Here is a 14,613-nt window from a genome sequence, read left to right on the forward strand (position 1 = left end):
AATAAAATCTTAAAAAAAAAAAAATCTACTCAAGGTAAGTATAGCATAGGTTCAGAGAAAGGAACTGTGAGGGAAGGTGTCATTTAAAAAATTCTCCTAGAATCGGGTGCCTGGGTGGCTCAGTTGGTTAAGCGACTGCCTTCGGCTCAGGTCATGATCCTGGAGTCCCTGGATCGAGTCCCGCATCGGGCTCCCTGCTCGGCAGGGAGCCTGCTTCTCCCTCTGACCCTCCCCCCTCTCATGCTCTCTCTCTCTCTCATTCTGTCTTAAATAAATAAATAAAATCTTGGGCGCCTGGGTGGCTCAGTTGGTTAAGCGACTGCCTTCGGCTCAGGTCATGATCCTGGAGTCCCGGGATCGAGTCCCACATCGGGCTCCCTGCTCGGCAGGGAGTCTGCTTCTCCCTCTGACCCTCCCCCCTCTCATGTGTTCTCTCTCATTCTCTCTCTCTCTCAAATAAATAAATAAAATCTTTAAAAAAAAAAAAAAAAAGTCCTGTGGCTATGATCTCTATATTGGTTTGTGAAGGCCAATCACACCTAAGATTTACCCTAGGTGATTCATGTTTTGTTTTGTTTTGTTTTTAGTTTCTCACACATCATTCATAACTTTTATTCAAGAGGATCAAATTCCCAGGATCTTCTTTAAATAAGTTAAACCAGTTAAACCTGATCATCATTATGCCAGACAGTCAGAAAAGACTGAACACACACAAAAGTAAACAAATGAAGGCTCTATTTTTGTCCGTGATCCTCAAGTGAAAGCTTGGCTTAACTCCCCCCCAGAAACTTGAAGAGAATAAAATAAGGATAATGGCAGTGTATACCACGGGTACGAACTCATACACTGCACCCAGACCACACCAGTGATAACAGATGCCAACTGTTGCACACTTACCATGTGCCAGGCGCTATTCCTGGTGTGTGTGCCATCGCCTTCCCATTTAAACCTCACTATGGCCTTAGGGGGCTATTTGACAGAAGAGGAAACTGAGGCTAAGAGGGGCTAAGGACTAAGCCCAAGATCACCTACCTAGAAGACTGATGGAGCCAAGACCTGACCCACACAGTCAGAGCCCTGCTTTTAATCTCTGGGTGCGCAAGTCCAGGGATGCAAGGGACTAGCCTGGTGGGCTTCTCTGGTCCAGAGGGAACACCGACTTGGCCCAGGCATCACGGAGGCTCACTTTCACACCCTTCCATTTGCATTATGTTGCCCACAGTTGCTACTTTTATGGTCATAAGCCACCAATTCTAAGTACCACCCTATTTTAACGTATCTGGGATCAGGATGCATCTCCCAATCTCAGGCAACCAGATAGTAGATGTGATATTGTTATACTGCTCGTAGTGTGCATTAAATCAGAATGGGTGTCAGCTTAGAAGAAAATCTCAGTAACCCTAGTGGGGTACCCTTTAAAGAAATGTTGCATCGCAAGCACCTCTGAAGGCAAAAAGGACAGTATTTTGTTTGGAAAAGCAAAGACTTCGAGACTCTGAGTAAGAAAGTGATTTAGAAGAATCAAGATCAGTGTGAAGTTCGGGAACCAACTTATCTTGCTTATTTGTTCCTTAAATGTGTCTAATAAAAAATCTAAGATAAAATTCTAAAAAAACTCTTTCAAGAAGTATAAACTATTCTAAGGGACAAAAAAAGCTTGTATGTGTCATGGTTTAAGCGGCAGCATTATTTTTTCTTAGTGTCATATAAAATAATGATATACCTTACAATCACTGGTGCCTTAAATTAAATGATTATCTTCTTACAGTATAGCTCAGAGAGGTACCAGGAGCTCTTTCCAAAGAGCCCGTGTAGAATTCATTGACCCAAAGGTTAAAAGTGACTATCAAGAGCAGATGACTCGCAAATCTGCCTCCACAGCCACAGCTCCTCCACCTAAGCCTGTGCCCAGTTTCCATCCCCCTAAAGTCCACTGAACCCCAGAGAGTTTCTGTCTGCCCACTGCTCCCACCTGAACGTACCTGCACCCTGCAGGTGCCTCAGAGTAAAGTCCTCCAAAATCCTTATTACTGATCTCAATCTCTGCTCAGGGGCAGGCACTCCCCCTTCCCAATAGTCCAAACCGGCGAATTGGGCATCAAAAATTCTTCCCTCTCTCTAACCCTAGTCACAAATCCTATGGCCTCTGCCTCCTCCTATTCCTTCATCCTATTTGCTCCCTGTGAGTGTCCTGGTGGCAGGTTTTCTCCATAGCTCTTGATTTAGCAATTTCCAGTATCACCTGACTGGGTGTCCCCACCTCCAGGCTCTCCAGGCACCAAGCGCCTCTTCAAACCACTGTGACAGTCACAGGCCTATACCCAAAATGGAGTCCATCTCTCTTTGCTGCTTAAAACCCTGCAAGGTCTACAAATCAAAGCCAAGCCGCCCTCCCCCTAGTGAGCACAGCCCTTTTTAATCTCTGCCTTGGCCCTCTCAGCTCCCACCTTTTTTCATGCCCTTCTTGGCCTGTAGGCTTCTAGAATAAGAATACATACTCTACCTAGCATAAATTACATATTAAATATTTTTAAGAGAATGGGTGAATAAATGAATGGGTTAACAAATTACTTGCTGGGATACTTTAAAGAAAAAAGAATGGATTTTTTAGCATGACATTTTACACTCTGTAGCACTAACATCTTTGTTTTCCTCCCATGAAAGCCATTCCTCCCACCCTTCCACTTGTGAGTCTTGTGCTTACCTATAATGAGCAACTTCACATACCTCATTGATCTCATTTATTTCTTGCCATTGGGTTAGCAGCACCTGGACCGCAGGACTGTGACCATGCTTTGCTGCAAGATGCAGAGCAGCATTCCCCTCCTGCAACAGAGACAAACTCATGATAGAGTCCGCTGCACTGAGCAACATGCCCCTCCAACAGGGCTGAAATGGGGCTTCTGAGAGGTTTCATTTTGATTAAAGCTGTAGTCCAGAGTGTGGGCCACATTATCCATAGTTTCAAGTGAAATTTACAATTTTTTAAAGTTTCAAATGAAAAGACATAGTTATTTGAACCAGAAGGGAAACACCATCCATGCTTCTTGTTCTACCTTTGCTGCTAATTTGCTAACAAAAAGTGAAACAATTTAGAAGCAATCCCATATGACCTATGTGAAGGTAAACTGGTGAAAGATTTCTGGGAGATAGTTTAGCAATGTATACCAAATGATTTAATGTGCAAAACTTTTGGATGCACAATTCCATGTGTATGTATGAATTCCTCTTAAGCAAATAATCAAAGATGTGCAGAAAGATATGGGTGCCCATTAGGGTTTCCCTCCCCAGTCTCCAGCAGACCTCAGGGGAGGAAAAGAGGAAACTGGAGTTAACAGCGGAAAAATCCATGTAGTCTATTGACTTCACAAACATTTATGGAGTGAAAATTAGCAATCTGGATGTTCCACTGCAAAAGTAGGTTCATTTTATCTGGATATTCCATACTCTGACTGTAGTAACAATTGAACATTCCTGACCAAAATGACATCACCAAATCTATATACCAGGTGTCACTCCCCTTTCTCTTGTTCTCAGCAAAGAAATAAGAGTCCAACTCACCTTGTCCTTTTCTGAAGTGTGTAGATTAAGGAAGATAAGTTTTTCTATCATTTCAGTGTGGCCCCTCTCTGCTGCCCAAAGAAATGGTCTTATTCCTTTCTGAAAATCAATCACAAAACTCCAGTGTTGATTACACATTTATTGGACAAGCAAGACAACTGACAAGATGGACAGCAGTTTGATGGTTACAAGGAGACCAAGACGGTGCTTCTGGTCATGGCGTGTAGGCCCTTCCCAGGCGATAACAATCTCTGTAAGTCCCAACCAGATCCAGTTCTGAGTTGCTGCCCAAAACTGTGGGAACTCCCCATCAGCACAGAATCATTTTTATGGGGGCAGAAAAGTACTGTTCAGAAGTGTTCCTCCCAAGCACCTGGGGAAGTGCCAACTCACAGCCAGACAACAAGATTCATTTTCAAATGTAGGATTTCTACCAACTTTCCAAAATGTTTATTGAATAGTTCTATCACTCAACTATTTATTGAGAAGCTATTAGGTGTCAGATCCTGTCTCAGGTACCTGCACATCACACATCAAGCCTTGCTTTACTGATAAAAATGTTTGAAGCAGAAATTCTCCAGGACTTAACATTTAGATGGCTCAATCAGACATGGAATTTTATCTACTGCTTCTTTTTAGGCCTTCCTTGCTTGCTCATGTATTTATCTCTAACGTTCACCAAAAATCAACAGGAATACTCTTGAGAACAGGTCTATATGAACTGGAATGGAAAAATTAGGCAACATCCAGAGTACATAGCTTAAGAAGGATGTTTAGGTATGATTTGTTGGGGAGAAAAGTTCAAATGTAGAATTTTCTGACTGTGGTAATTTCTTAAATTTTTCACACTACTCCATTTGCAATAGCCAAAATGTCATCAAGAAAGTGAAAGACCCACAGAAGACTTAATTTTCAAACTCAAGATATTTTTTTAAAAGATGTTATTTATTTAATCTGAGCGAGAAAGTGCTCGCACACACCCAAGCAGGGGGAGAGGCAGAGGGGGAGGGAGAGGGAGAGACAAACTCAAGCAGACTCTGTGCTGAGCATGGAGCCCTACTCAAGGCTCAAGGCAGGGCTCAATGTGGGGCTGTCTCACAACCCTGACATCATGACCTGAGCCAAAACCAAGAGTCAGACATTTAACCAAATGAGCCACAAGGCGCCCCTCTAACTCCAGATATTTAAAAGAAGAAAAAGGAAGTTGTGGTGGAAAGATGGAGGCAGAAGTATTTTCTTCAATTAAAGAAAACACTCACAAATTGGCTTGGTGTGTTATTAACCAAAAGCTTAGCAAGATGTTTGAAACGTGGAAAACAAGATACAAGCCTCTCTATAAGAAGGTTCCTAAATCTGAGATTTATTATCTGATCTGCTAATGCAGGGTAATGAAAAGATCATGGAGACTGTTAACTTGAGACAAACAGCACATGATTCCCCATTAACTGGGAAAAAAAAGAAGGATAAGGAAGGAAAATGCTGAAATAATAATGGCAAAAAAAAAAATGTCTACAAGGATCAGCCCTATGGAACTCTGTATTCACGCATTTATGGAAGCTGGAGTAACAAAGTAGTAAAAAAAATTTTCCTAATTCATTATTCTTGAGCCAGACATGTTTGCCAATGAGGCCTACATCCCCAACCTTCAACCCTGGAAGGCTTGGCTCTCATCATCATTCTCATGAATTCACTAAGGAAGTGCAAAGAGAAGACACGGATTGCTTGGGCCCCCAATTTTCTGATTTTCTGCAAGTTATTAGACACCTAATTGAAAACAGAATTTAGGGGCGCCTGGGTGGCTCAGTTGGTTAAGCGACTGCCTTCGGCTCAGGTCGTGATCCTGGAGTCCCGGGATCGAGTCCCACATCGGGGGGTCTGCTTCTCCCTCTGACCCTCTTCCCTCTCGTGCTCTCTCTCATTCTCTCTCTCTCAAATAAATAAATAAAATCTTAAAAAAAAAAAAAAGAAAGAAAGAAAAACAGAATTTAGTCTTGATCCCTGAACAACACTTTGGAAATGACAGACCAAAAATTATTGTGTCTGGCTTACACAAATATCTGCAAACGGTGACAATGGATAAAGGTTTATATATAAAAAAAAAAATCACAAAAAAGGATGTGTGAGAGACATGATTATATACTACATGAAAACATTTAGTCACACACCCTTATAAATTATTTACTTATTTGTTCCACAATTATTGAGCATCCGTGAATATGCCAGATGTTGTGCTCAGCAACAAGAAGCTCTGAGTCCAACAGGGAAGATGGACACATGAGCAAGTAATTATAATGAAATGCAGTAAGGGAGAGCTGGTGATATGTGGGGGTACATAACAGTATGAGTGTGTGTTTGTGGGTGGGGAGGCAAGTGACAAGAAATGGTGGAAGAAGGCCTTTTAAATTCGCTAATGCACTGGAACGGGAGACAAGAGCACTGGTGGTGACATTTTCCACTGGGAGCCTGTGCCCTGTTTTTACAGAACTGTTAATCACAGGCTCCTGCTTCTTCCACAATCTATCCCTTGGTCACATTGTTTGGCTCAGGGATGGTCACATGCCAAGCTACGCCAATCAGAGTCAACTATGGGATATTTTTCTGGCACATTCTGTTTGTATCTAGAGTCATCGGCTAAGCCGTCATCAGCCCTCTTTGTCACCTGACAAGAAGAACCCACCTAAGAATGAAGCCAGCACAGTGGCAAGCGCAGATGAAAAATGCAAAACGAGACAAGAGCCCTGCTGATATCCTGGGCGCTGCTGGATTCAGACATACCTGAAGTTACCTGTGCATGAAGTGTTTGAGTGAGTCAATCAATTCCTTTTTTTTTTTTTAAGATAGATTTATTTATTTGACAGAGAGAGAGGGAGAGATAGTGAGAGCAGGAACACAGGCAGGGGGAGCGGGAGAGGGAGAAGCAGGCTTCCCGCGGAGCAGGGAGCCCGATGCGGGGCTCGATCCCAGGACTCGGGGATCATGACCTGAGCCGAAAGCAGCTGCTTAACGACTGAGCCACCCAGGCGCCCCTCTTTTTCTTTAAGTAGCTGGAGTTGAGCTTCTGTCACCTTTCGCTGGCAGGGCTTCCTTAAACCAACCACCCTATCTCAAAGAATTATCAGTGACTTCAGCGCCCACCAGAGGGTCTCCTTGGCTTCCGCTAAACATTTCAGAATCACAGAATCACCACAGGCCACACCTGACACCAGTCTACTCTGAAAATGTAAGACACAAACCAGAGCTTGCCAATGTCGGCTGTCCCTCCTCAAACCATGTCCCACACAGCTGTCCAGGAGCTGTTGGCTTTTACCCCCCAGAGGACAGCTCAGTTGCAAGGTGACAAGTCCACCCTGGGCAGGTGTTGGGGTCACCCTGGCTTAGAAGGCTGGTGCCCCACTGGAACAAATATCACCTGTAACAACTCCTCAAGCATAGCTTCAGGTCCCCACAAGGGACATGCCCAGGTAGTTACAAGAGTCACTACCTACAGAGAAGCCCAAAGTACGGCATCCTCCTCTAGTGTTTAGAGGTCATCTGTAGTTCCAAGTCCAAATGCAATTTGCTAATTAGGGGTCATTTTTATCACAAGCAATGCTTATCTTGTTTGCAGTGACACAGAGCCAGAAAGCTAACCAAAGTTTAAATTCTCATGCAGAAGCAAAAGGGGTTTTGTTAGCCCTTTACCCACAGAGACCATAAATAATACATGAGGGTGTTGTGTCCTAGAGTAGACATCTGCTGCTTTGTCTCTATGTTTCTTTCTTCTAGTAACAGCAGCTTCATTTTCCCTTAGAGAACTTCCCCAATTATATGCACATATACTCTGCCATTTATCCATTTAGTGCTGTCAAGTGACAGGTTTTAACTGCCCCATGAAGTGACCACTTAACCCATGCTGGTCACAGTGATCAGTTCAGAGGATTGGGCAGATGATTCAAGCAGGGCCAGAGTCGTTCCTGAGATTTATATATGAACATTTGATGATAGGAATTTTCTTTCTTTTTTTTTTAAGATTATTTATTTATTTATTTATTTGACAGAGAGATAGAGAGCACAAGTAGGCAGAGAGGCAGGCAAAGGGAGAGGGAGAAGCAGGCTCCCTGCCAAGCAGGGAGCCCAATGAGGGACTCAATCCCAGGACCCTGGGATCATGACCTGAGCCGAAGGCAGCCGCTTAACCGACTGAGCCACCCAGGCACCCAGGAATTTTCTTTCTTATGAATCAAAATCCATAAGAATATCCATAAGAGGGGTGCCTGGGTGGCTCTGTCAGTTAAGCTTCTGACTCTTGCTTTCAGCTCAGGTCATGATCTCAGGGTTGTGAGATCAAGCCCCATGTCAGACTCAGCACTCAGTAGGGAGTCTGCTTGAATGTCTTTCCCTTTCCCTCTGCCCCTCCCCCCACTCATGCACACATGTGTGCTCTCTCTCTCTAATAAATAAATAAATAAATAAATAAATAAATAAATAAAATCTTAAAAAAAAAAAGAATATCTATAAGAATATCTTGAAGCTGCTAGGAGCAAGCTTTCCCACCATGTGGAGAGTGTATCTATCAATAATGCCAACAGAGAGACAACAGAGAGTTAGAGAGGAAGGAAAAAAAGAGCTGAATCCAGCCATGCCTCAAGCCATTCAGATATATCCTCACACTCTTTAGTTAGCAATAAATAAATTACCTCTATTGCTTAATCTAGACTAAACTAGATTTTTATCACTCATAACAGAAAAAAGTCTAACTAATAACATAGTTAGCAGTTTGGGGACAAATACTATTAGAAATACCAGAGGTCTGTTCAACTTTATTTATTTTTTTTTAATTATGTTCAGTTAGGGGCGCCTGGGTGGCTCAGTTGTTAAGCGTCTGCTTTCGGCTCAGGTCATGATCCCGGGGTCCTGGGATCGAGCCCCGCATCGGGCTCCCTGCTCGGCGGGAAGCCCGCTTCTCCCTCTCCCACTGCCCCCTGCTTGTGTTCCCTCTCTCACTGTGTCTCTCTCTGTCAAATAAATAAATAAAATCTTTAAAAAAAAAATTATGTTCAGTTAGCCAGCATATAGTACATGATTAGTTTTTGATGTAGTGTTCAACGACTCATTTGTTGCGTATAACACCCAGTGCTCATCTGTTCAACTTTAAAATGGCCTTACTCTTGGGGTCACCTGGATGGCTCAGTTAAGCATCTGCCTTCGGCTCAGGTCATGATCCAGAGTCCTGGGATCAAGTCCTGCTTCTCCCTCTCCCCCCACCTGCTCCTGCACTCATGCTCTTCCTCTCTAATAAATAAATAAAATCTTAAAAAAAATAAATGCCCTTACTCTTGGCTGCTACAAAGACTTGCATTTCCACATGGCTAAACAAAGTGACAGAGGACCCACCCCCAAAGAAAGCCTAATCTGATAAGAAATGGGAGGTTATCACTGATGAAATATTTTTCCTCACCAAGAAAACAGTTATTACTTTAAACTTTGGATGCCCTTTAAAAATGTTACCAGCAAGAAAAAAAAATGTGAAAGCCAAATTACACAAAATAAGGGCATTTAAAGTAATCCATATCTTAGAAACATATCAGAAGGTAGCATAAAGATGAAGTGACAGTAAAATGAGATATAAATCTTTTCTCCCATTTTAGCATACATTATTAGAGAAAATAACATCAACTTTAAAAACACATGTTTTTTAAAAAAATACATAGTTTCTTACCATGTCTTATTTCCTTTTTTAACCACCAAACCCTTCTAAAATGCTGTTCAAGTCGGCCTCTATCCAGTACAGTCCCCCGGGACTGACTCCTACCTGCAAGGAGGGAGATCTTCCAGCCAGGACAGTGGAACCTGGCGTCAGAGCTCCCGTTTCAGAGAAACCACAATGCCTTCCCAGCTCAGGATCCCAATTCCCTTCCCTAATTAACGAAAATAAGGAGGGGCCAGAATTCCTGTTACCTTTTTTCCTTAATTAACACAATGTCTATTTAACCCAACATGTTTTAATTAAATGTATTTAAATTGTTTGCATGTGAATAAGTCTGAGGGGTTGCAACTGTTTATTAGAAATTATTTTCCATTTTTAAGTTTATTAGCAGGGTTATCAAATTTGACAGGTTAACAAATTCAGCAAAAATTTCATAAACAGCCATTATAAATGGACACCCAAAGTCCAAACTGACCATCCTTTCCCACAGCGACCCCAGAGATGATGGGAGGAGAGCCTCTGAGAGGAAGCCAGGGAGAACCTAGCACAAAGCCCCCCAGTGCCCCGTGTGCAGGTCTATCCCCCACGACATTTCCCCTTACCCTGGGACCCTCACAACAGAACCCCGGCATAAGGGAAAACCGAGCAGGTTCCTTAATAATTAGAGATTTGAGAGGGAAAAAGAAAGTTGCCATGAATTAAAAAGTGCTGAAGGAGGGGCGCCTGGGTGGCTCAGTTGGTTAAATGTCTGCCTTTGGCTCAGGTCACGATCTCAGGGTCTTGTGATTGAGCCCCGCTTCGGGCTCCCTGCTCAGTGGGGAGTCTGCTTCTCCCTCTCACTCTGCCTGCCGCCCCCGCCCCCGCCCCGGACCCCCCCAGCTTGTGCTCTCTCTCTCACGCTGTCTCTTTCTCTCTTTTTAAAAAAAAAAGTGCTGGGCGCCTGGGTGGCTCAGTCGTTAAGCGTCTGCCTTCGGCTCAGGTCATGATCCCAGGGTCCTGTGATCGAGTCCCACATCGGGCTCCCTGCTCAGCAGGAAGCCTGCTTCTCCCTCTCCCACTCCCCCTGCTTGTGTTCTTTCTCTCCCTGTGTATCTCTCTCTCTGTCAAATAAAATCTTTAAAAAAAAAAAAAGTGCTGAAGGAGCAGTGTGTTAAATATGCAGTCACGAAACTAGGGTGGGTGGGGTAAGGTCCCCCCTTGCACACTGGAGCCCTCAAATACTGGCTTCAGGTCCATATAAGAAGGTATGTCTTCCCAAATCCCCTCATGCTCATTATTCCCAACCCTCCAAAAAGGGAAGCTTCTTTGCATTTTGATCTCTAAAGGCTTCCTAGAAGACTCCTTTAAACCAATGGAAGTTCCCATAAGTCTGCAGCTGAAACCAACCTAACAGGGTACCACCAAACTCTTATAAATATTCAACAACTATTCATATACTCTAAGGCCATTCCTTTCTCTGCCCCTGCTCCACCCCAAACATTTTGAGTACTTATTTTTGACCACTAGATGGAAGTTCACATGTAGATTCAAAACATCTATACTACTTTACCAATAACTTCTCCTGGCTGCTCTAATCTCTCTCCCCTGGAGAGGCCATGGAGCTGGAAGAAACCTCAAAATATTTTTCAGTGTCTTCCATCTCTCTCATCCCCACCCACACTCTCCTGGGCCTAGTTAAATCTCTTTTATTAATAAAGACCTCCTCCCCACAAGGCTTTCCTTGCTAGCTTTTGGAGTTCCCTCTGGGCTAAAGAGAATTTTGCCAATGCTGGTCAGGTCAGCAGGCTCTCCATCACTTTCTGCTGAGAAGAAAGTAGGCAAGAGAGCCAGCTGTGAAGGTGTAGCAGTCATTTCTATCAAATGTATTCAGTGAGTTCCACAGTACTTTTAAGCAAACACAGATGGAAAAATCTAATGATGAATTAATACACCTTGAGCTCCTGATCCCAGATCCTACTGGGTTTTGCCAACATCCTTGACCTACTCACAGATCTAAGAAAAAGAGAAGACTTTGTCTTTTGCATTGATCCATCTAGGTTTCTTACAGAACTAAAATTGGACTCAGAGATTCTTCTCTCCCTAAATGAGCCAGGGGACTCATTATTTGCTCATTCCTCATATGTCTCTGAATCCATCTTAATTTTAACATCTCTCAGCTGGACATGTCTGCACAGTCTGCTGCCAAGACTCCTCCGCACTTTTCCCCAACAGACAGGGGAGGAGGGAGAGAGGCGGGGACAGGACAACCCCGGAGCCAGCTAAAGAGATGGTGGCCAAGAAGGCTGCTGGCCAGCAGAAGCTGCAGATGTGGCCAAGACTTCCCAGAAACTTGCTCTGGTCCTTGAACCCCTTCAGCTTACCTGATCCTCCCCACACCCTGCTGTCTCCTGTGATATCAGCCAGAGCCCATTGAAAGGGAAGACTGTCATGGGTCTCCTAGATAACAGGCCCTCAACAAAGATCTGCTAAATTGAACTGAGTGGAATTCATTCACAGGTCTCATCCCTACTTAGCATCAATCCAAACTAGAATGATCTAACTTCCTCACTGTGTCACTATTTGACTATGATTATCAATTTGAGGATATCAGGGTATTTTATCCTATAATAATTGTGATAATACCTACCATTTAGTGAGCACTTACCATGTATCAGGCTCTTGGCTAAGTGCTTTATACTCACTAACTCATTCAAACATCCCAACAGTGGCTGTTCCAACATTGCTACATAGGAACAGCTTAGGGGTAGTGTGTGACTGGAAAGGGATGGTAGAATGGCTTACAATGAAGTTCAATGGCATAGACTTTTTTACATAAAACTGAGGAAATATCAATCATCTATATGAAACCATGGAGGTATTGCTGATAAAAATTATATGGAAGCCAAAACAGCCCCCCTCCCCAATCATCCCTTACACACACTGAGGCTTTCAGCAGTTGGAAAACTTGCTTAAAGCTCATAGCTAATATATATCCCCAGACCACAGTCCAAGTCTGTCTGTCTCTAAGCTGTAAATGTTGCTCAGTCATACTCAGAGGAAGTAAAACAAATTTATAGACTTCATTTGAAGAAAGAGTTGTTGTTTTTAAGACTAAGGTTCAGGGGCACCTGAGTGGCTCAGTCGGTTAAGCATCTGCCTTCAGCTCGGGTCATGATCTCCGGGTCCCGGGATGGAGCCCCACATCAGGCTCCTTGCTCAGTGGGGAGCCTGCTTCTCCTTCTGCCTGCCACTAGCCCTGCTTGTGCTCTCTCTCTTTTTCTCTCTCTCTTTCAAATAAATAAATAAAATCTTTTTAAAAAAGACTAAGGTCAGAAAAGAATGTGAAAGTTTCTTTACAAGAGGTGAAATGAGGTATTACTGCTTAATTTCTGGAGAGACTTTATGGAGAATAATGTTCTAGGCACAGTGAAAAGGAGGTCCCATTTGAAATCAAAAGGTCAGTCTCACAGGGTATTCTCCCCTAGAGAGAATAGGGGAGAGAAAAGCCTAGAAGAAGATACTCCAGGAAAAAGACAGTCCCTGGCACATAGGGAATGCCCATCTGAGAAGGGAGACAGGAGAGCAGGCCGGCATGGTGACTGGGGTCAGCTAGACCTGAATTCAAATCCTAGCTCTCACTTTCCAGTTTTGGGACATTGGACGAGGTACTTAGCTTCTCTGAACCTCAAATTCATCACCTTTAAAATAAGCAAAATCTTTCTGTATATGATTATGGGAATTATGGGAATTAACAGGATAATTCATTCATTCAGCAATGATTTGTTAAGCATCCATATACACCAGGCCCTAGACCTCTCAATGAAATAATGTATGTAAATAGCTTTCCTCTGTACCTAGCTCACTAATAAATACTCAATAAGTGGTGACTGTTATTAGTATATATCTCCTTATGAAAAGAAAAAGAATGTACGCAAATATGGTAACACTGCATTATATTCCATGATTCCATTACTGCATAGTCTTGGATCAAATATACTCCCAAAAGGCCAAGCACAATGGAGTAAAATGCAAACATACATTCTGAATACAAAACAGGGTAGATACTGTCCACAATCAGCCAGGATGAGGGAACAGAGAGGGAAAAAAGAATCTGGATGCTTGCTCAATACTTCCTGCCCTTCCCACATGAGATGCCTGGGCCACCACCAACACCAACACCTCTCATCTGTTCTGTCCTCTGCCAGAGTGATGGAGGAGCTAGCTACAGGGCCAGGTCTGTCTGTGCTGGCTGCTTTGGCAGCTCTAGCAGGAGTAGGAAGAAAGAGGAATTTGGTGGCATATGCATAGGACCTCTCCTACTATAGCAAACACACCTTATCAGGCTGGTCCAGGTCCTTCAAATGCAGATCTTGAATGAGGTACTCCACGATGCGTACATTATTGCTCTGAGCTGCAAAGTGGAGGGCATTCATTCCATCCTCAAGAGAGCCAAGGTGGGGGGACATATATACACAATGATCTGAGAACTTCCCCATCCTGCACTGGGGCAGTGAGAACTATGTCCAGGTGTGACCCATATACCTACCGGATTCTTGGCCCTCTGGTCTGCTCCAGCTCTAATGAGCATGAGCATGATCTCGAGACTTCCAGACCAGGCTGCAAGGTGAATTACTGTCAAGCCGTGCTTCCCCAAGAAGAGAAAAGAAAAGCGTCTGTCACTGGAATGAGCTACAACACACTACCTCAGTTAACAAAGGCCAAGATAATACTCAAGTGTTAAAAATTAACAAATAGGGAAAAAATTTAATATACAGCAAATGTGATACTTCAATTCTATGGGGAAAAGGAAGACATTTAATAAGTGCTACAGGCACAAGTCATTTTCTACAGGGAAGAAAATAAAATTAAATCCTATATCATATTATACACACACAAAAGCACACAAAAATACTAGAAGAAAATCTAGACTGTAAGGTACAGCGCCTTGATCCACAAGTTATAAAAGGAAAGATGATAAAGTCAAGAAACAAATGATAGATCTTTAAAAATGTATTTTAATAAAGATAAATGGTTACTTTTTCTAATACATGAAGCCTCTTACAAATCAACAAAAAGAAGGCAATTAAACCAACTGAAAAAGTGGACCAAAAAAAGGTGCTCTCTTAAGGTATTAGTGGAAATGAACAATTATGGTTTCAGCAATCTGGCAATAGACTATTGAAATTTTCAATTCAACCAGCAATCCCACTACTAGGAATCTATCCCCTGAAAATGAGTTTTAGGACCTAATGTTATGTAAACAAGGATATTAATTGTAACCCTTAAAAATGAGAGCAGGGTAAATGTCCATCAATATAAGAATGCTGAGCAAATTAGGGCGCAGTCATATCACATCAAGCAGCCATTACAAGTAAGAGTTAGAGCTA

At 42.9% G+C, this 14,613-nt stretch overlaps 1 protein-coding gene across 1 annotated transcript in view; it reads right to left on the reverse strand.

Moving 5' to 3' along the window:
• The window catches only part of ANKDD1B (ankyrin repeat and death domain containing 1B), a 49,715-nt gene that overhangs the window by 25,089 nt on the left and 10,013 nt on the right, over positions 1 to 14,613 (reverse strand). The window contains 4 exon segments of the mRNA XM_006752542.3: positions 2,728 to 2,826; positions 3,562 to 3,660; positions 13,561 to 13,665; positions 13,773 to 13,871. Coding sequence (XP_006752605.1) covers positions 2,728 to 2,826; positions 3,562 to 3,660; positions 13,561 to 13,665; positions 13,773 to 13,871 — 402 coding nt within the window.

The sequence above is a fragment of the Leptonychotes weddellii genome, chromosome 7, assembly GCF_054177405.1.
Source record: "Leptonychotes weddellii isolate Sample4059 chromosome 7, ASM5417740v2, whole genome shotgun sequence".
NCBI classification, from domain to species: Eukaryota; Metazoa; Chordata; class Mammalia; order Carnivora; family Phocidae; genus Leptonychotes; species Leptonychotes weddellii.